This window comes from Epinephelus fuscoguttatus, linkage group LG4 (assembly GCF_011397635.1).
Source record: "Epinephelus fuscoguttatus linkage group LG4, E.fuscoguttatus.final_Chr_v1".
NCBI classification, from domain to species: Eukaryota; Metazoa; Chordata; class Actinopteri; order Perciformes; family Serranidae; genus Epinephelus; species Epinephelus fuscoguttatus.
In genome coordinates, this window is record NC_064755.1 from 40,271,096 (window position 1) to 40,292,448 (window position 21,353).

The window sequence follows — 21,353 nt, forward strand, 5'->3', positions numbered from 1 at the left end:
CCAAAGAAATGCCCTAGTGCAAAACAGTTGAGATTGAACTTTGTCTTTCATATTGATATTGGCATGTTTTGTTGTACTCCGTTAGATCTGTTCAGTAATTGTCAGTCACGTTGTGTAGAGACATCACATTACATGGAAGTGAAATACAGATTAGCTTCTATTTTTCCCCTCTTCAAACGCTTCACGGCTGCAGTGATGGACGCCTTTCCGACTGCAGACGGGGGAAGCGTTGAGGGAGTACATCGTGCTTTTGATGATGTTTCATTTGAAGTCTTGTGATGTGGAGGTAATAGCTGTAGCAGATCTCCAGAGTGAGGACACTGGACGTCCAGACGAGGCTGTTAGCTGTTTGCTGAAGGCAGCGGTGCATGGCTGCTGCCGCTGCTGCTGCCGGCTGGTCAGTCATTTCACGCCTGTCTGGGCTTCCTGGAGCGCGCCGTGAAAAGCAAAGTGGATGAAAAACTCTGTCTGGGGAGAACAGGCTCAGTGTGATGTGTTCCCAGTGTCCAATCACCGAACCTGCGGTGGGAGCTGACAGGAAGAGGACTCCTTTTTGTGACACCTCAGTTCCTGCATGTCGTAGTCAATCAGGCTCATGTTGTGATTAAGCTCTGACTTTACATGTGTTAGACTCATGTATGTAATACTGTACTTGTAGTACATATTCAAGGTACTTGTACTTTACTTGAGTATTTCCCATGCTGCTTTCTCAGAAGTAAATATTGTACTTTTTACTGCACTACATTTGTCTGACAGCTTTAGTGACTTCAGTTTGCAGTTTTTCATCCACTTCCTGTCCAGTGAAAACCATGTATGTACCTCCAGATGTGTTTATGTTGGGTGTTTGTGATGTACTAAAGGGTGAAGTGCTCCTTGATGTATAGAGAAACCCTCCTGGATCAGCTGGATCTGACACCATGAGTTGACTTTTTAGAGATTTGTCCTTCTCATAGGACAGCCATGCATGATGATCTTACAGGGAACAGACAATGACCACATGGCACATTACATTCTCGGTAGTAACAGCCATACTTTAGGACATGCTTCTTCAACAGAGACAGAAAACAAAAACATTCCCTACTGAGAGAAGCTGATCGAGGAAGCATAGGAGCGCTACTTTGCAAAATTAAAGGAGATAAAGGGCCTTGATCTGTGCAAGCACAAGTAGATTGATTATAAAAGCTACAGAATTTTTCCAGATATGTTTACTTACCTTGTTTGGGGTGTCAGCAGTTGCACATTCGAGCAGTTCTTAAATTATAAATCTCTCGAGGCCCACCCTCAGTTCAGAAATGGAATTTGTGCAAGTCAGTGACCAAAAAATTGTTGTTTACACAGAAGTAGGTAACCTCGTCACCAGTCACCACACCGTCATCTCTGTGTCACCACTTTAAACTCAAGAAAACAGCATCTTTCCCAAGGCATACTTCACATTCAGTCATTACAGTTTGTCTTTCGCATAGGCCATATTTGAGGCTACTGCGGTGCCAGTAGCTCAGTCATAGGGACTTGCCTTGGGAACTGAAGGGTTGCTGGTTCAAGTTCTCTGTACGGACCAAGTATGGATCATCGGGTGGCAGATGGAGAAGTGCCAGTTTGCCCCCTGGGCACTGCTGATGTGCCCCTAAGTAAAGCGCTGAGCCCCTAAACTGCTCCTGGGGTGCCATAATATGGCCAATCCTGTGCTATCCCTCCATGATAAGTGCATGTGTGTTGTGTGTAATAAGAAAGATATGCAGAAGTCACATTTCAACAGCCAGCTGCTTTGTGTGGATTGACGAATTAAGAAATGATATTAAAATGTTAAGTTCGTTACTAAGTGTGCTTTGCAGCTATTGGTGCGATGGCGTTGTTGTTGCTGCACCTTTGGGCCAATTTCTGACATGGTGATTAATGTTGGCAGTAAACTTGGAGGCTATTTGATTTTTTTTTTTAAATCATTTATTTTATACTCATGTCACTGTTAATTATGTCTTAGGTTTTGCACTCTTAACGCTTAATGAACATCCACTTAAGCCATGGGTGATCCTCAGGTCCAGTGGTCATGTGGAGTGTGCACAGTGTCCAAAGCAAGCTTGAAGGCTGGAATATCGCACCTCATTAGCAATCTGTTTCTCACAGCAGTCATTAGAAGAGGTATGGCAGTTGATAATGGAGCAAATGTTCATCATTCCACTGTGTTTTCAAGCTGGATAAAACTGAAACTCAACCGTGTTGTCTACTAGTACTCGGTCTTTAACATAACTTCTGTTGCTTGCTGCAGTGAATGACGACAAGTGAAATGTATTTCAAAGCATTGTTGAAAATGCTCAAATGCATTGCCTGAAAAACCTTGACGCCAACATGAATTGCTTTGTGGAGCAGATGGCAGTCATTTCATTTGGCACCTCCAACCCAAAACTAAAAATAATATCAATACAAAGTCACCTTCAGAATCAAGTGTTCATTCAGTCCTAGTGTGGTCTCATATTTTCATGAAAGCGCTTTACGCATGTTTTTCTTATTTTGTGTTTCTGCTGTGTGATTATTCATGTCACTGTACCTCACTTATTCCACACATACACTTTCACTTAACATGTGGTGTTCCATCTCTTGCTCTAATTGTCCTCTTTGTTCTGATCTGTTTCTTTGTGTATTTTTCAATTACTCTCCTGCTGTTGCATCGACCTGCTCCCCCCCACAGAGATCAATAAAGTTTTATCTAACGTAGTCTAATCTAACCTGAATGCTGTTTAGTTTCCTGTGTGTCGTCCCGGTTCTCTGATGATGATGTTTTCCTTCTTTTTGTTCTTTCCTATCCAGGTAATGGCTCAGCAGGCGTCAGCGGGGCAGCGCTACCTGCGGGCGTTCGTTAGCGGGTTCTTTGTCGCCGTTCCAGTCACTGTCACTGTCCTCGATCGGTTTGCCTACGTGGCGCGAGTGGAGGGAGCGTCGATGCAGGTGAGACGTTAAAACACATCCGACAGAGAGCCTCAGATTGCCTGTCTTTAGAGACGCCCCCGAGGTCAACAGCAGAGCAGGCTGCAATTTCTAGATCTCTAACTTTACAAACTCCTGATAACAAGGAGGTCAGAGGTTACAGCATCCTGACAACATGTCGAGTTGTGGGAAATAAGAGGCAGCGAGAGGAGGCTGAAAAGCTGCTTTTGTATCTCAAAGCTGAAATCTGGCAGCTTTTGAGCTTGTGGCTCATCTTTTTCCATCACAGTGCTGCAAACCACTTACTCTGGCTTGTCTGGGTGTGCAGCTAAAGATTTTTGATCTAGGGTTATACATGTAACCAATAAGAAAAAAGATGCCTCAGACTTTGTAACCCTGACAAGACAAAATTCTACAGGAAACACTTTAAAGGTTTCTGTGATTGTACTGTCAGGAAAGTCTTTCAGAAATATCTTAAATGTACCTTCAAAACTCACTCAACTAACAAAATACCCATCACAAAAATACCATATGACCTTCAGAAACACTTGGTTGAACCCTGGTGTGGTTAGTGTAGTCTTGTATTATATAATAATGTCAGAAAGTCTCTTATTGATATTTTTAAGACTGCCCTGTTTTGCCATTTAGTTTAGAGGACTTGCAGAGGTTGAGAGGACAACAGCTGACATGTTCAAAACAAATGGCTGCTATGTAGTAAATGGACTTTTCACTTGTTTAGCACCTTTTTTGTCTTCCAACCACTCAAAGCACTTTTAACACTGCAGAGTCATATTCACACATTCACACATTGGGGTGCGAGGCTACCACACATGGTGCCAACTGCTACTCACACACTGATGAAACAGCCATCGGGAACAGTTTGGGTTTTGATATCTTGTCATCATTGCCTACATCCTGTTGTCATCACCCATGTTCTGTCCTCATCGCCTATGACCTGTCCAGTGTTGGGTAAGGGTTACTTTAAAAGTAATCAAAGTACGTCACTGCGTTACTTTTCAAAAAGTAACCAGTTACTTTACTGCGTTACTCCCTGAATAAAGTAACTCAATTACTTTAGAAGTACTTCCAATGTTACTCCCTGAGAAAAGTAACTCAAGCACTTTTAAAGTTTAAAGTTTTTAAAGTAAATTCTACATTTCCTATTGGGCAATGGACCACAGGGCGCTAAGCCTACATTTTTTTGTCTCCAAAATTAAAGTTATGGACCACTTGCCCTTCACTGAGATCCAATTCTCCCATCACAGCCGTCACTTTGACCAGTAGAAACACAGAACAATCTGCTGCCATAGACAACTGTATGACAACAACACCCCAGCATTTTTAATATTTCCTCTAGGGAAGTTACCACACAGAGTAAAAGGGGGAAATGATGGTGTGAAACAGCAGAGGCACTTTGTCAACCCGCTGAGTTAACGTTACTGTCATTAGCATCAAGCTAGCAAACAATGGTACATCCTCACGGTCGGACATAAAGTAATAACATTAACAAATAGCGGCGGGGCTTTTACTCACCACAACTGCAGAGGCTCCCAGCTTCATTTGAAACAAACTACATTATTTATTAATCCCTCTGTGTGTTTATTGATTTACTTTTTATCCGCTCCGTTGTCTTTGTAAAGTTAACATATCGCACCGTCATTTCAAACTCAACACTTGTTTCAAATTAAAAGCCCCTTATAACCTCGGCTGAGAGAATCCCTCCATTTTCTAAATAGGCTTTTATTCTGAAACATTTGTCAGAACCTCCTGTGGACGATACAGTAGCTTGATAGTTTCCGTATGGCGCTTCAAATGTAGCTCCTGCCATCTGCTGACGCTTTTAGGTGACTACAACAACATGTCGGCTGGCACGTGAACAGACACAGTGACTCAAATAATAGTGAAAGTAATAAAAATAGGACAAGAATAACCTGATGACATCACACACGCCGTGAAAGACGACCGGGGATAATTGGTGAGTACCAGCGTGTAGCGTGTACCAGGCATAATGCAGGTCCTGAGTCTGAAATATGTCTGTCAGCGAGTCCTACTTCACCTATTTAGACTCCACCGTAGACAACGGCAGCATTTCTCCGACCACGTAGCGAGGCACAAGCTCCGTGGCTTCTTTCAGACTGATAGGTTTAACGTTATCTCCGTTATTAGAACCAAACGACAGCCGTTGCTGTTTCGGAGCTGAAGGACCAGCGTTCTAAAAGTAACAGAAGTAACTGATGTCTTATTTGAAAATGTACTTAAGTATTTGATTACTCAAACAGCAAACTAACGGGTTAGGTTACTCGTTACTGCAAAAACTAATCAGAGTACTCTAAGTCCTGTCCTTATCACCTACATCTTATTGTCATAGCCATGTCCTGTCGTCATCACCCATGTTCTGTCATCATCACCTATATCCTGTTGTCATCACCTACTGTATGTCCAGTCATTGTCGCCTACATCCTTTTGTCATCGCCAATGTTCTGTCCTTATTGACTCCGTCTTATTGTCAACAGCTATGTCCTGTCATCATCACCCGCGTTCTGTCATTATCGTCTACATCCTGTCATCATCACCCATGTTGTCATCATCGCCTACATCCTGTCTTCATAGTCTGCGTCCTGTCATCATCGGCCATGTCCTGTCATCATTGTCTACATCCTGTTATCACCACCCATGTCCTGTCATCATCGCCTACATCCTGTCGTCATAGTCTATACGTCCTGTCATCATCACCCATGTCCTGTCATCATCACCTACATCCTGTCGTCATAGTCTATACGTCCTGTCATCATCAGCCATGTCCTGTCATCATTGCCGATATCCTGTTATCATCACCCATGTCCTGTCATCATCACCTGTGTTCTGTCATCATCGTCTACGTCCTGTTATCATCACCCATGTTGTCATCATCGCCTACATCTTGTCGTCATAGTCTACGTCCTGTCATCATCAGCCACGTCCTGTCATCATCGCCGATATCCTGTTATCATCACCCATGTCCTGTTATCATCACTCATGTCTTGTCATCATTGCCTACGTACTGTCATAATCACCTACATTTGGTCGTCATCGCCCATGTCCTTTTGCCATCACCTATGTCCTGTCCTTATCACCTATGTCTTATTGTCATCACCTACATTCGGTCGTCATCGCCCATGTCCTTTTGCCATCACCTATGTCCTGTCCTTATCGCCTATGTCTTATTGTCATCACCTACATCCTGTTATCATCACCCATTTTGATTGTGTGTCATTTTTCTGGTTCGACAGCCTGTCAGAATTTCCTGTAATTGGTCTGAAAGTTTGAACCATCCCAAAAAGTGTTTTTCACACTAGAAAAAACAAACCAACCATGGTTCAGTTTGATCTGGATAAAGACCACTTCTTTTCAATAGAGTGAGATTTGGCTTTTTGAGAGGTTTCACACCTGTTAGTTTGGTTTAGGCCAAACTGAAAAATCACAAATTTCGGACCACTTGAGGTGGTGTGAAAAAGCACTTATAGAAATACAGAAACAAGAGCAACAGAAAGTTTTAGTACCAGATGTGGTGAACGAGCCATGTCCTCTCTGCTTTACTGTGGCACACAAAGTCATCATCCTCCTGTAAAAGTGATAACGAGTAGTTACAGGTGGCCATGTTGGAGACGAATCGACTCTTCAAACACTCCATGCATGGCCTCTTTTATTCTCATCCACACAGTAAACAACCTGCACTCATCTCATTGAGAGGCAGAGATGCAACAAGAAAAAACAACACAACAAGTGCCTGTTGGGTTTTGACCGAGTTGGTTTCCTGTCGTGCAGCTTATTATCCCCGACGTGTGTTGCATTATGCATAAAACAATCTGCTCTCTATTTTTAATGAGCATGAATATTAAAACTGCATGTTGCTCTTTGGTTTGTGTTGTATATTCATGTAGCTGCGTATGTCGGGTCATGAAGCCGACCTTTGTGAGAGCTTCAGAAGAGTTTGAGATCAAGTCTTCCAAAAGTGATGACTGAAATGATTAAACTGTGTTTTTAGAAACTGGTTGACTAAATGAGATGTTTAGACTCCTAACATGTTAGAGACGCAGACTCTTCCATGACTTTCATGGCTTTGATCCCCCGTGATTTAGTCTTTCTGATGCATAAACAAATGAGTAAACACGATATTCACGTCCACAGTGAAAAAAAAAAATCTCTGGAAGAAAGGCTGTAAAAGTTGCATCTGAGCTCTTTTATCTCTGTTTGACTGAACAACATGTTGCTGTTATTAAAAGCTAAAGACACCATGACCCCAGAGGTAGCAGGGAGTCGCTATCTTGTTTGCTTGACATCAAAATATTCCCATATTGCTGTCTGATGGTACACTGGGTGAAAGATTGTATGACCCTGATTACTTGTTGTTCATCATGTTGTCTGACTATATCATCGGTGTGTTTTGGTGGATGCTCCTGATAAAGTGATGGTGTCCTAAGAGGTGGAGGAAACTGCCCTGTGTGTTGGTGCTGCTTTTTAAAAGAAAAAAAAAGATTAGCCATGTAGTTGGACTGTCACTTAGGTTGAGAAGTATCTGGACAAATATAGGATGGATGGGTACGACATTTTGTTCAAATCTCCATGTTGTCCAACCAATGATGAATCCTACTTAAGTGATCCCCTGAATTTTTTTTTTTTTCTTTGGCACTATGGTGGGGTTGACATTTTTAATTTTACCGTGGATAGCAGTGGCTGGAGGCATTTTGTTTTCGAGTTGTTCCTTCATCTGTCTATACCATACTCATGAACATACTATCTAAAGAACGTCTTGAGGGAATTCCCTTAAATTTGGCACAAATGTTCCCTTGGACTTGATGATAAACTCCTTAGATTTTGGTGGTCATAAGTCAAGGTCACTTTGACCTGGTTTGTCTTATTCTCATGAATGTGTTATCTCAAAAAGGCCTCAAATTTGGCACAGTGTGTGCACTCAAAAATGAGCTGATTAGAATTTGGTCGTCATAGGTCAAAGATCAAGATCACTGTGACCTGGTTTCTTGCGTTCATTCAGTGTGGTATCTCAAAAAGGCCTTCAAGGAATCTATCCCAATGAACTGATTAGAATTTGGTGGTTGAATGTCAAGGTCACTGTGACCTTGCGTTCATCTCATTCACATAAACATGATATCTCAACCTTAGGGAATTCCTTCAATTTTGGCAAAAATGTTCACTTCGACTCAGGAATGAACTGATTTAGAATTTGGTGGTCATATGTCAAAGGCCAAGGCCATTGTGACCTGGTTCATGTAATTCTTGTCAACGCAGTATCTCAAAAAGGCCATCAGGTAATTTACCCAAATTTGGCATGAACATCCACTTAGAATAAATTGATTAGAATTTGGTGGTCGAAGGTCAAGGTCAGTGTGACCTTGTGTTCATCTCATTCTCATTAAATGATAACTCAGGAACACCTTGAGATAATTCCTTTAATTTTGTCTGAAATGTTCACTTGGATGCAACAATGAACTGATTAGATTTTGGTGGTCAAAGGTCAAGGTCACTGTGACCTTGTATCCATCTCATTCTCATGAAGGGGATGTCTCAATCCTTCAAATTTGGCACAAATGTCCACTTAGACTCAAGAAGGAACTGATTAGGATTTGGTGATCAAAGGTTACTGTGACCTCACAAAATCTTTTCTTTTTTTGCCATAACTCAAGAATTCATTTGCAAATATTGACAAAATTTTGCACAAATGTTGAAGGTCAAAAGTCAATTTCACTATGACATCATAATGATTGCAAAAAGACTTTTCTAGTCATTATTCAATGCCATATCTCAGACAATCGGTCAGATACTGAATTTGTGACACTAATCTTTGGTGTCGACCTTGAAATCTAGTTATTGAAATATCTCAACAGCTATTAGATGGATTGTGATGAAATGTGCTTCATGATTAGGGGTACCAACTGTTCTGTAAAATAGGGTATAATCCTGGAAACTAAAAGACGTTTTCCGTATTGAACTGATACAGAAGGCACTTTGTTCTTTAGTTTTGCGAACCAATTCAGTGCAAATCTATGGGAGACAAGCATTGTTATAGTGAGAATGTTAGCCTGCTGATGTTAGCATTTAGCTGAAGTACAGCCTCACTGAGCCTCCAGCATGGCTTTAGACTCTGATGGTGTTGCAACATGAACAGCCTCAGAAGTACAGCGTGTGGCCAGGAGAGGAAGAAAGGTCGAGATACTGAGCTTTGGTGCTGATGAGAGAAGTGAATATGCATACCATAGTCGGGACCAGTTTCCCGGCAACCAGCTGAGACTCCAGGAAGCGTCTGGTCCTGGCCAAGAAATACTCTGGTGCATAAACGCTGCAAAACAGATAGTTGTCGTTCTCACACTTTGGTTTTCGCACAAAATAAACAAACAAGATATATCATGTTAATTAGTGAACTTTAGAGGTGCTGGAAGGTGGATTGTATTCCCTTTAAGCCTGACTTGCTCTTTCTACGTAAAACAACACAGTGACATAATTCTGCAGCTGAAATCAGAACAGTTGATTGTTTCTAGACATTTTAACAGCAGCTTCATCACCGAATGGCAAGAGACTGGAAATACAGAAACATACACAGCAAGACAGAGGACTCTGTGTGTGTGTGTGTGTGTGTGTGTGTGTGTGTGTGTGTGTGTTAGCGTGTGTGTGCTTTCGCTCATCCTTTTTGCAGTGCTTGGGTTGTTGTCATGGAAACAGTGTTTTCTGAGCTCCGCGAATAACGGATGGTTATGAATATGTACAGTTTGACTTCTTAATTTATGACAGAAAAACAGACAAGCATACATGATCAAGTGTCTGATGATCTCAGCTGAGTTTCTTAAATTCACCAAAAAGGCTTTTCTTTTTTGTTGCTTATGAACTCCTGATCTGACTCAAGAGCTGTATAATCTCTGAGTGTATTTATTTAATAGTCTTTAATTAATCATTCTCCTTTTTTGTGTTGTTGAAAAATATATATTGATAAAATCAATAATTCATCGCTGCATATCTGCCTTTTTTAAAGACTTAACAGAAGCTGCAGACTTGATGCTTTCACTGATAAAACACTCAGAATTAAAAATGCAGTGTCTCTGTTTGTGTCTGCATCATCACATTAAAAACAGATGATGCACTTGTGAATAATTTTCCAAAGTTTAACCTATTTTGTATTTTGTATCTTGGATTTAAACAATGCTTGCCTCTGCAGTCTGCATTTTTAATGATGAACCCGCAGCGGGGTCACGCGGGGTCCACGAGGTTAATTTCACCATTACAGAGGTCAGCGCGCTGGAATAAGTGGTTTATACTGTCATTGTTTCTGTGAAAACTCTCTGCATAAACTTTTCTCTAATAACACTCAAAGTTTTTTCCAACTCCTGCATCATCGCTGTAAAAACTAAATTAATGATCAGACAATCTGCTGCTGCCGAACTGTCACACTTTTACATTTCCCTATAAATCCAGACTCACCGCAGCAGCAGTTTTACAAACAATCCAGCATGTAATATGAAGAAATATGACTGCGAGGGGAGGCTGATGAAGTATCCAGCTCTAACTGATAAACTCACAGACTGACGGCACTCACATGGATATTTATTTTGGGGCTGACAGATAAGAGATATTCTGTCAATTATCCCAGCAGGCGTGAAATGGCCTGCGCACATCCTGTTTAATGAAATGGCCGTCGTGTCGCTCGCCGATGTGAGTGGGCTTCGTCACGCGTGGATCCTCCGTCATGAAGTGACACAAGCCGAGTTGTAGGAATAATGATTTTGTTGTAGTTGAGGAGGGAAGGAAGTGGGGGCAGCATCGACAAGCGTGTGATTGAGCTGTCATGGAGGACAAGGCGTTCGGAGTTTTGTTTAACACAGCAACAGTGAATATTTGTATTTCGTGTTTTATCACTAAAGGAGGGAGAGGACCAAACACTGTGCTAAAACTGAGGGGAAAAGTAAAAATAGACTTCTGCTCTCACTTTGAAGTTTCTGCACATTTTTGCCTGGTTATTACAGATTTAGTGTATTGAAGAAATAATTTAAATCCTAGACAGTAGAGCCAGACCGATGGATACACTTTCCAGTACCGACATTTATTTTCGAAGCTTATTAAAAAATCAAATGATAGCATGATGATAGCATAATATCCACACGCATAACATAAACAATAATTTTTGGAAAAGTTCAAATAAAGGTCCAGGGTGTAAGATTAATGGGGAATTAATAGCATCTTGCAGATTGCAACCAGCTGAAACTTCTTCTGGCTTGAATTCCTTCAGTGTTCATTGTTCAGAAGGATTTTACTGGGAGCTGAATTATCCACAGAGGTCTCTTCCTCTCTAAAACAAACAGACCAGGTGAGTTAAACCAATAAAAGTACAGAAGAAAGTTTTTCCGGAGATGAGACCCACCACTGTAGTATCGTCTGCAAATTTGACGATGATGTTTGATTGGTACCAAGGAGCACAGTCGTGTATATATCTACATAGGGAGCGGGTCATTAGCGAAACATTGGCTCTAGATAGGAACATTCGTGTTTTCATGTTGACCACAGTAGTTAAAAAGCTCTCCGTGACGAGAGTGTCGGTATAACCCAGATTTTTAACATGTAACTGCTTTATTCAGTGTTTTACCGGTTTAAATCACCTGGTCCATTTGTTCTGGAGAGTAAGAGACTTCTGCAGATTATTTGGCTCCTGTTAAAACGTTGTGAACATCTGAATCTTAAGTAATCAGAGAAAATAGGTAAGCACACATCAGCAGATGTGAGGCGAACAACCTGTCTTCAGCATGCCAAATAGTGTTGGAGAAACACAGATTTGTAATGTGAAATTGCTTTGCTCAGTGTTTTTACCTTCTTAAATCGCGGGGTCCGTTTGTTTTGGAGAGGAAGAATCCTCTGTGGATGATTCGGCTCACGGGATGAACCTCTTGAATATCTGGACGTTAAGTTATCGGAGAAAAAAAGGTGAGCTCACATTAGCAGGAGCTGGGCTAGCCCCTTGGAAACATGCCAAACAGCATCAGCGAAACACTGATTTTTAACATGAAACTGTTTGTTCGGTCTTTATATCGGTTTAAATCACCTGGTGTGTTTGTTTTGGAGAGGGAGAGACCTCCTACCTGGTAAAACCTCCTGAGCAATGAACACTGAAGAAATTCTAACCAGGAGAAACTGACTGCAGTGATGGCATTGCTCTGTCTTTTGTCATTGTTTTGATTGAGAGACCTCGAGCAGCAAAAATTTACAAGTTGTACATTTAAATAAACTCACTGTTTCTAAATTACTTTAAATAAGTCTGTGGCAATTGTGTTCTGACATTTTCTTGTACCAGTATCTTATTGTCCAACATGTACATTAGCTGCACATATATTAGCTTCATTTCTTATCCTTCAAGCCAATAGTTTGATTTAACTACATCAATGTTCAGGGGAACTCTGATATTTGAGAGTTTGGTGACCAAAATTAAGTAATACTGAGGAGCTGTGATGAACAGTTACACTGATAATACAAAAGCAGCTGACTCTCAAATCTGAAATGATGAAGAGCCCTTGAAAGCACCAACAAAGAGAGAACTCAGTGCGCACAAGATGATTACAGAGACAAAAACCTTAATGAAAATATACCACTCATGAATCTCCTATTACAGGGTTGTTTCAAGGCTCCGCCAGCTGATTTTTATACCATGTTATAATGAACTGAAACCACAAGCTGCTTGGAAAGAACTGGATACATGGTACAATGTTCATATATACGCAAAATATAAAAGTTAAATTCACCATAATATTAAAATCTGGCCAGCTAGAGCAGGGTCCAATAAAGAGCTGATATACGACCATATTAACCCATACAGAGGTGTTGGTTTAAGCTCTATTTTTGCTGTTATTTCGCATGGTTGCGTGTAGTTTAACTCTAAAACTCTGTGTCTGCTTTGGAAGAAAATGTCCCTAAAGGCGCCATGTGCAGCATTTTACCATCCATAAATCAGCACATAAATTTTGCTACAATAACCACGAGGGACCTCGTTAAGGCAGTGTGATAATTCATGGTAAAAAATGAGTCACCAGGTTGGAGCCGAGGCTTCACAAGGAAACAGGAGACTGACAGTAACTGATGTTCAGGGGCTGAGATGAACTGATGAGCAGGAGAAATGTTATTAGAATTACATGTGGCGTAATTATAACATAGTGTCTTACATTACAGAATTAAAAACATTTTTTTAAAGAGAAATGTTCCATTAACAGAATTTCATTTTCTCTAAAATCCATTTAACAAACATTAACATTTATTCAGCCAAGCGCTCTTTAAAACTACCATCATTTGGCTGAAAGGGAAAAACTTTAATTTGTACCCCCATTAATTTGTGGTTGGTTAGTGTTTTTTTTTTCTTATTTAATAATGTTTGGACTATGAATGCATTTTAGTGAAAAGTTTCACTAAATAAATTCACCAAAATGACTGAAAGACTGAGGGCATTAATTTAATAAATCATGGTGCACAGAGCTCCAACATGCCCGTTAAAATCCAGGAAAAGAGTCAAGATTAAAAATGGGGACTATGAATATCTGTATAGTGTTTGTATGTAAATTTGTGGTAGGGGCGGCTGTGGCTCAAAGGAAAAGTGGGTCGTCCACCAGTCGGATCATCAGTGGTCCAATCCCCAGCTCCTCCCTGTCAAAGTATACGTGGGCAAGAACCCCAAATTGCTCCCGATGGCTTTTCCATCAGTGTTTGATCGGCCAAAGCCAGGTGGCACTCGCCTGAAGCTCAACCTCTGCTGCCACACCTCATTGAAATGACTGGAGGCGTAGAGTTAAGTGAAGTACCTGCCTGCACACACACGGTGTCAGGACTAACTGTCAGGATCACATAGATAACCTCAGATTATCTCAGTCAAGTAGTTTGAGTGAGGTGTGAGTTTTTATAGGGCTGGTTCACGGCTTGTCATTGGATATTAGATGCAGCTCGTGCTAACCAGGCAGATTGTGAACTGACCAATTGCCGAGAGAAGAGAAGCTCCAGATGGGCAGCAACAGAAAGTTTGCTGGTTTGGATGGTCTGGGATCAGACCCTGGTGCAAAAAGGATCGACTGCATATATCGCTTGATTGCAGACATTTTAGTACTACTTTGTACTGGGTTATTTTGGTTGATACCTAAAAATGGACCCCAGGAAGAGTAGCTTTTGCCTTAGTAACAACTGACGGGGACCAAATGAACAATAAACAATACGTTAAAGGCTTTGAAGACCGATATCCAGTCCTAGATGTGTGCCTGACACTGACCACGATGCAGATGATAAATGTTCCATTAACAGGTGATGAGGATCTAAGAGAAATTGCTCTCATCTGTCATCATCCAGTTTATCTTTTTGTTTCTTGGTGTGTAATGATTATCACAGCCTCACGGGGGCGCCACTGTGGCTACAGACTTCAGGTTTCTCTTTTGTCATGGTGATTTTTATCTGTATGTGTCCGGACAAACAGACCTACTTAAACGTGTATGTGTGAGTGTGTTGTTGACCTTTTGACCACACTATATATAGAATGTTTCGTTCTGCTCTATTACACGTTCCACTGACTCACCACTGCTCACCAGCTCATGTGTCTTTGTACTGTGTGTGTTTATATAGTGGGTGAGAGTGGGATGTCTCCTGTACACAGTGAAGGAGGCTGTTTTATGTTTGTTTATGACTGTGCTTTAAATATAAACTGTATTTCTATTCTCTGTGTGTGTGTTTGTGTGCAGCCTTCCCTGAACCCAGATGGGGCGTTGAATTGTGACGTTGTCCTGCTGAACCGTTGGAGTGTGAGGAACTACGAGGTCCAACGAGGTGACATCGTCTCCGTCATGTGAGTACTTTGTTTAGAAAAACAGTGTCTTTATAAAACACACAGCACAACATGAACTGAAGTTATTGATGACTTTAAAACAGGACTCACAGGGGGGAAAACTCACACAATGGTTTGCTTCAGAAATCCTTTTAAGTCCAAAGCTATGTTTACTGGGGGAAACGGTCGCAAGTGTTCATTTTCTGGTACCTGCTAAAACTAGGTGCTAGAATTAGAAGAGAGCCTCGTACACTGCCCTGTAGTTGCTGAGTATGCCTTTGTTGTTTTTACTTTTGTGTAACGTTTGATGTCATGGACAAGCTGGAAAACCGGTTAGTAAACAGTAAGGCAGCATGGAGGCTAATGAAGATGTTATGGTGGTTAACTCTTTTCATGTCTGTCACTTATTCAGTCTCTCTCTTAAACTCTGTGCCGACTAAATTTCGATCAGTATTCGAGCGCTGCTTGGGCGGAAACAGACAATATTTTGTGCTTGCGTGTCGTCGCATTTCGCCAGTAAAAGTGATAAAATGGGTGCATCCGCCCAGATGTCATATTTCTATCACTTTGAGACCGTGCTGCAAGGTGAGTGTGTTTGCTGATTCTGTGAGTTTATCTTCTCTATCTCCTTTAACTTTATCTTATATTGGAATTATGATATGTACCATGTGAAATAGGGTGTGGTGAATGTGCTAGTAAAGGTAGTATCGGCACTGTCTCTACCTGAAGCTCACATAAACGGAGCCTGGGTTTGTTGAAGGTGGCAGTGCTGTTTGTGCTGAGAAAGCCATGCGAGTTTATCCTATCTCCTTTAACTTTAGCTTATATTGGAGTTATGCTATGTAGCGTGTGAAACAGAGTATGGTGAATGTGCTAGGAAAGGTAGTATCGGCACGGTCACTACCTGGAGCTCGCATAAACGGAGCCTGGGGTTGTTGAAGGTGGCAGTGCCATTTGGGCTGGGAAAGCCATGTGTAAGTAAGGTAAAGGAGATTGTTGGGTTGGTGCAGGGAGCAGTGAGACCTGGCATTAGGGGAGTGTCTCTGGGACGCCAGAGATCACTGTCTAGCCTCCTGGAGGTGTCGTGGGACCAACTAGACAAAACACTGGTGAAAGGAGGTTCCCACCTGATGACCCCAAAGACATGTTAGTTATCACTGCTCACTGGTGTGAATAGTTAAGCCTTGCAATAGTAGCTTATCATAGGTCTTAGGAGATTATTCACTTCTCTAGAGCACAAATTGATTGTTTTTATTTGAACTGCCATTTGAAGCTGATAAATACGGGTGACTACTGCAGAGTCATTTGACAATTGTGCCAATAGTAACTTTTCCCATTGAATACAAAAGCTTGATGTTAATGGGTGTTTTTATGGATATTTTTGTACAGTGGGAAAAGGGCTTTAGTGAACCGTGAAGGAGACTATGATGAAAATCACAGGGTTGCTCCGAATATCTGGGGATTGGATGGATTTGTGTTAATTGTTGTGATTGCAGCATCGCCACATCCTGGAGGGTCTGGGATGTACAGAACACATTAAACCTGCATAATACAACGGAAATAGTTTTAAAACTTGTTGTTCTTTTTTGACACTTGGATTTCTTTTGGAAAACTTTATTATTTCAAAGCTGCAGTAATTTCCAGCACCATGAGATCTGTATCACCAACATGGACGGGAAGTTCTTATACAGCTTGACATGATTTGTGTATGTTTATTCGTGAGTGTTAAAGCATTGAAAGGTGAGGTGAATGACATTTTAAGCAGTGATGGAAAAAAACAGCAGCCATGTTTACTATTTAAACAAATATACATCCCATTTTGTCCATCTTGTAGTCTTAGTGAAGTCATTTTTTCCATCTCATGAGTCTCAGCCCAGTTATCTACTGTAGATGGGTTTAAAACTTATTGTCATTATTCATGAAGATCCAGAGTTGAAGCAAATATTGATGCTTTTGGAAGCCAAAGTGCAAAAACAGCGTAACATGGAGAACACACTACAAACAATGAGTCCCCAACTCCCTGAAAAGCGAGAGCACAAAATATACTGAACATCAGACGATGACAGTCTGATTAAAACCCACTGAGGTATTATTTTGAAAAGTTTAACAGCAATAATGTCTAACATTTTTATATCTTTATTTCGCTCTTTTGAAATGACAACTGCTTTGTAAGCTCACTTCTCTGTAAACAACAGGAGCGGTCTTTATCTGCCCTTTCACAGCTGCAGAGAGATGAGTAATTCACAGAAATGATATAATTCTGCTGTCAAACTGTCAAAACTAAGCAGTTGGTCTGACAGCGATATTTCAATACATTCAACGTGATGACACAAGCTCATGGCCAGATACAGATATTAAAGGGAAGGTAAGTTCTCATACGCTTTGGTATTCTATACCTTCTGACGGCATCTTGCTTTTGTTAATCAAACGTGTGGATGCTTAACGACAAGTGGCACCACTGCACGTGAGCTGGTTGATTTGTTTCAGCTTTCAGCTGATCAGATTGTGGAATATTAAGAAATATGTGAAGTTATGTTTGACATCTGTCAGCAGAGATGAGTGTGCTGCAGGGATGGTGACAACTCTAAATATAATTGATTTCAGTGGGATTCAACTACAGCAGCGTCTTGCACCAGCTAAAGTTTGAATGTAAAATCAGCACTAACTGCGACACTTTAACTGGTTAGTTTCACACTTTGTTCAGTTGCAGCATCTCAACCCAACATTTTACTCAAGAAAAAAATGACCAAAATCAGAACATTGTTGCACAGTTTGACACTTCTCGTGGTAAATGACCTCAATAGAGAAGAGAAAGAAATAACGTCATGCTATGTGACCTAAGTAAAAGAATTCTACTGGTTCTACTGGTTTTGTACTAATTGTTTCACCACTTCCAGCGTAGTGAAAAGATTGTGCAGAGGTCAACACTAAAAATAAGTGTGAAAGCAGTAGGGCTGCCCCCGACCAATCGTCATTTAGCGCCGTTAGTCGACTAGTCGCCAGCATGTTCACAATATGATTATTAAATGATATATTTTGGGCGGGGCAACACAATGGTTTGAGTTGAAGGTGTGAGAAAGAATAGTATCAGTAACATTGTTAACACTGTGCTACATTACAGAGAAATACAAAACCGTACTAATGAACCTTCATTAATATAGGCCTATATTTTATCTACAAGTGCACGTCACACACTGAGCGAGCCGCCTGTTAATGACGCTGTGGGCTAATGGGCATGTAGCTACTTCCATGTTTCAGATGATACGTCATGTTTGTAGTTGACCAATGAAGATGAGTTTACATATCACCTTGGGTTCGTCCTTCACCTTCTCAAAATGATCCCACACTTTGGATTGTGGCATGTGCCCAATGCGTTGACTGGCATGAAGAAGGAAGCCGTCCCAAGCTGTACAATTAGGATTTAGGCTGGGGTGGTGGATGGGTCACAAAACCCAGAACTTTCCCAAGTCCTTCCCTTAACTTAACGTTAAGGGTGTATTATCATTCATATGGTGCTGATTTGTAGGATATCAGGATATCATACAAACTGCGATATACTGCATCCACTACAAAAACCTTTTCCTCACCTACAAAGTTCTCCACAGTCTAGCCCCCACTTACCTCTGTGACCTCCTTCAGTAATACACCCCCTCCCGCACCCTCCCCCAACCTCTGCTGAACTCCTCACCATCCCCACCTCACGCCTCACTCCCAAATTCCACCAGATGCGTGTTGGTTGCATCTGTGCCCCGGAACGGTAGCGGAGCCGATAAGATTTAATTCTAGTCAATGTGTGAGCTTCCAACAGCTGTGCTGCGTTCCGGCTCCATCACAGCTGCGGTGGTCTGGAGCCCTCCGCAACAGATACGCAGGACTTCTATTTTTGCCGGACGCCGGAGCACAACGCAGCAATTAAGCACAGAGCAGATCGTGCGGGGCAGGAAGTCGTGCACAGAAACAAAATAAAACATCCGGTTCATTTTCAAAATGAAATACACAGTTTTCACGGCGGATCATATTTCCCTGCACTACACCTTGAAAACTACATAATGGGCGGAGGCAGGCCTGAAGTCAACAAGTCAGAGGTTTTCAGACGTCATTTCACCCCGTTGACACCATGGATGAGGAGATATTAATCACTGAGGTGCACCGAGATGTCTTCGGGTGGAGTTGCACCGCTCCGCACAGCAAACACAGCCAGTGGGTGTTGATGGATGGCGAAGCACACAGCGGATAACCAGCGCTGCTGTTCCGCAACGGACACGCATCCAGTGGAATTCCAGCATCAGTATCATGGGTGCCCGAGCCCTCAGCTGCTCGGCACCCAGACTCTGGAACTCCCTCCCCTCACACATAAGACAGTCTGACTCCATCACATCATTCAAATCCCAATTCAAAACCCACCTGTTCAAACTGGCATATTCACTCTAACTGGACACTGTGCACTACACTTGTTCTTATGTTGATGTTTTGTTTTAATGATGTCTTATTAATCTTTTATCTTCTATGCTCTGTAAGGTGACCTTGGGTGACTTGAAAGGCACCTCCAAATAAAATGTATTATTATTATTAAACTATTGTATCAGGATACGTTGACACATTACAGGATCAAAAAGGACTGTACTATTGAGCTTTAAAAACTCATTGTTTTTTGTGAGGTTTATAGACAACACTAATAACTAGAACTAGAGGAAATTTAGGAAAATAATGAAGCACAGAAAACCATGTCAGTGTCAATTCCTGTTAACAAGCTCATGCAACTGCTGAAAAAGATACAATGCCAACTTTAATTTCCATCTCGAGTGAACACAGCAGAACATCACACATGGGCTCTCGTCTGATCTAAATAAAGGTGAGCTGATGAGCACAGTACCTGCCGAGTATGTCAGTGTCACCATAAATGTAAAAACACATCATCGGTGACAGGGAACTAGCTCCCAGTGGTTTTAGTCTCGCTGGTCTCTCCCATTTTGTATATTAACGTTTATTAACCTTAGCACTAACTTTATAATAAATCATGATGCATCTCCCCCACTACAGCCAAGTTAAGTAACAGTTGAACTCAATAGGGATGTACATTGGTACATTTGAAAATGTGTTTTGTCTTTTCGTCCACACTGAGAACAGATCTTTTGTAAAACTCTGTCCACGTGAAGCTGTTCAGAAACAATGTTTTCAGTAGGTGCATTGCCATCTACCTCTATTTATGCACATTTTCAGTTTGTGCATTAAAAACCTGAGTGGAAGCGACTGAATAAATCTTAAAATAACCCAAAAATGTTATTTTGTTTGGGGGAGGTGGAAGAGTTGGTGTATCAATAAAATGTAAATGTGACTAAGTGCAATGGAAACAGAGAATGACGTCTTGTTTCCATTAACATATGTGTACGGAGATGATGCAACCATAAGTCCATTCATTCCTATGGGAATCTCTGCGATATCCAATGTGCTTGCGAAACTCCTTCCCTCTGTAATATTTTGGTCCAGAATTTGCCTCGTGTACGTTAAAAAAACTGAGCTTTTGCAGTGGATTTTGGAGAGACCATATGACAGTGTGCTAGCTAACAGGCAGCTAACTGGCTAACAGGCTATTCCCTTCAATTCAGTTGCCTGTGTTGATTGTCAAGTGAGTTTGTGTGATTAAAAATAACTTGCTTATCTAGTTTTAACACATTGTGAATGTGAGTAATGTTAATCTGCTAAAATATGGTCATACATTATATACAGTCAGATTGTCATTATGACTCGTTCATCTGTTCATACGTCTATTTAGCTGAATATTTCATAAATCATTCCACATACCTGGCAGGTCCTGTTTTTGTCCCAGTAATGTTCCAAGCGCATATTCCAAACAATTGGATGGCAAGAAACGGAAAAAAAAATTGCCTCTCCCCCATGGCTACAGGTAGTTTCTATCAGGTTTTTAGCAATCCGTAAAGAAATGCACTTCCTTGCATTGGACACTAGGGGCATCATCCGTATATTTATGGATCTACTGATACCAGTCATAAATAATGACATAGAGCCATGTTGTGTAGTCATTGCATCGGCCAATGCAAACTTCCTTTGTCGTCTTTGGAAGCTTTTAACAGCTTCTGTCTGCATACAGCTGATAGCAGAACTCTTCAAAGAGCACAGGGCTGTAATATTAGTTGTTCAAAACACTCTATTTCAGTTGTCTAGTGTTTCTCCGTTATTATCCATTCATTGTTTTCCTTTCTTTTAATTTTTTTCTGGCGCTCTTCCTCCACAGTGGTATAATGGCACCAGACTGGAAAATTAATGCATCCTACTGCTTAACTCAGTTAACAAACTCCCAATATTTGCATAAGAATAGTGAATGGGAAAGCACAAAAAATGCATTTTTTTGAAAATTATGTGAAAATACGCATTACATTTGGATGTAAACCCAGCTAGTGTTGACGTGTAGACAGTGAGACCTGAGTTTTTGACTTGAGATGTCAGCGTGTGCGATGTTATCACCTTTGGAAGGCGTGACAAAAGAGGTGATATTTCATGTGATGACTCCTGTGACCAAAATAGTGCTGGCTTTAATCATGCTGACAGGACTTTTAACATGTTTACACATATGTACAGTTAGATTTTTGAT

The 21,353-nt window shown here is 41.2% G+C and overlaps 1 protein-coding gene across 1 annotated transcript in view; it reads left to right on the plus strand.

Moving 5' to 3' along the window:
- The window catches only part of immp2l (inner mitochondrial membrane peptidase subunit 2), a 253,688-nt gene that overhangs the window by 24,252 nt on the left and 208,083 nt on the right, over nucleotides 1-21,353 (plus strand). The window contains exons 2-3 of the mRNA XM_049575278.1: nucleotides 2,803-2,940; nucleotides 14,661-14,764. Coding sequence (XP_049431235.1) covers nucleotides 2,806-2,940; nucleotides 14,661-14,764 — 239 coding nt within the window. The 5' untranslated portion in view covers nucleotides 2,803-2,805. The remainder of the gene's footprint in view (nucleotides 1-2,802; nucleotides 2,941-14,660; nucleotides 14,765-21,353) is intronic.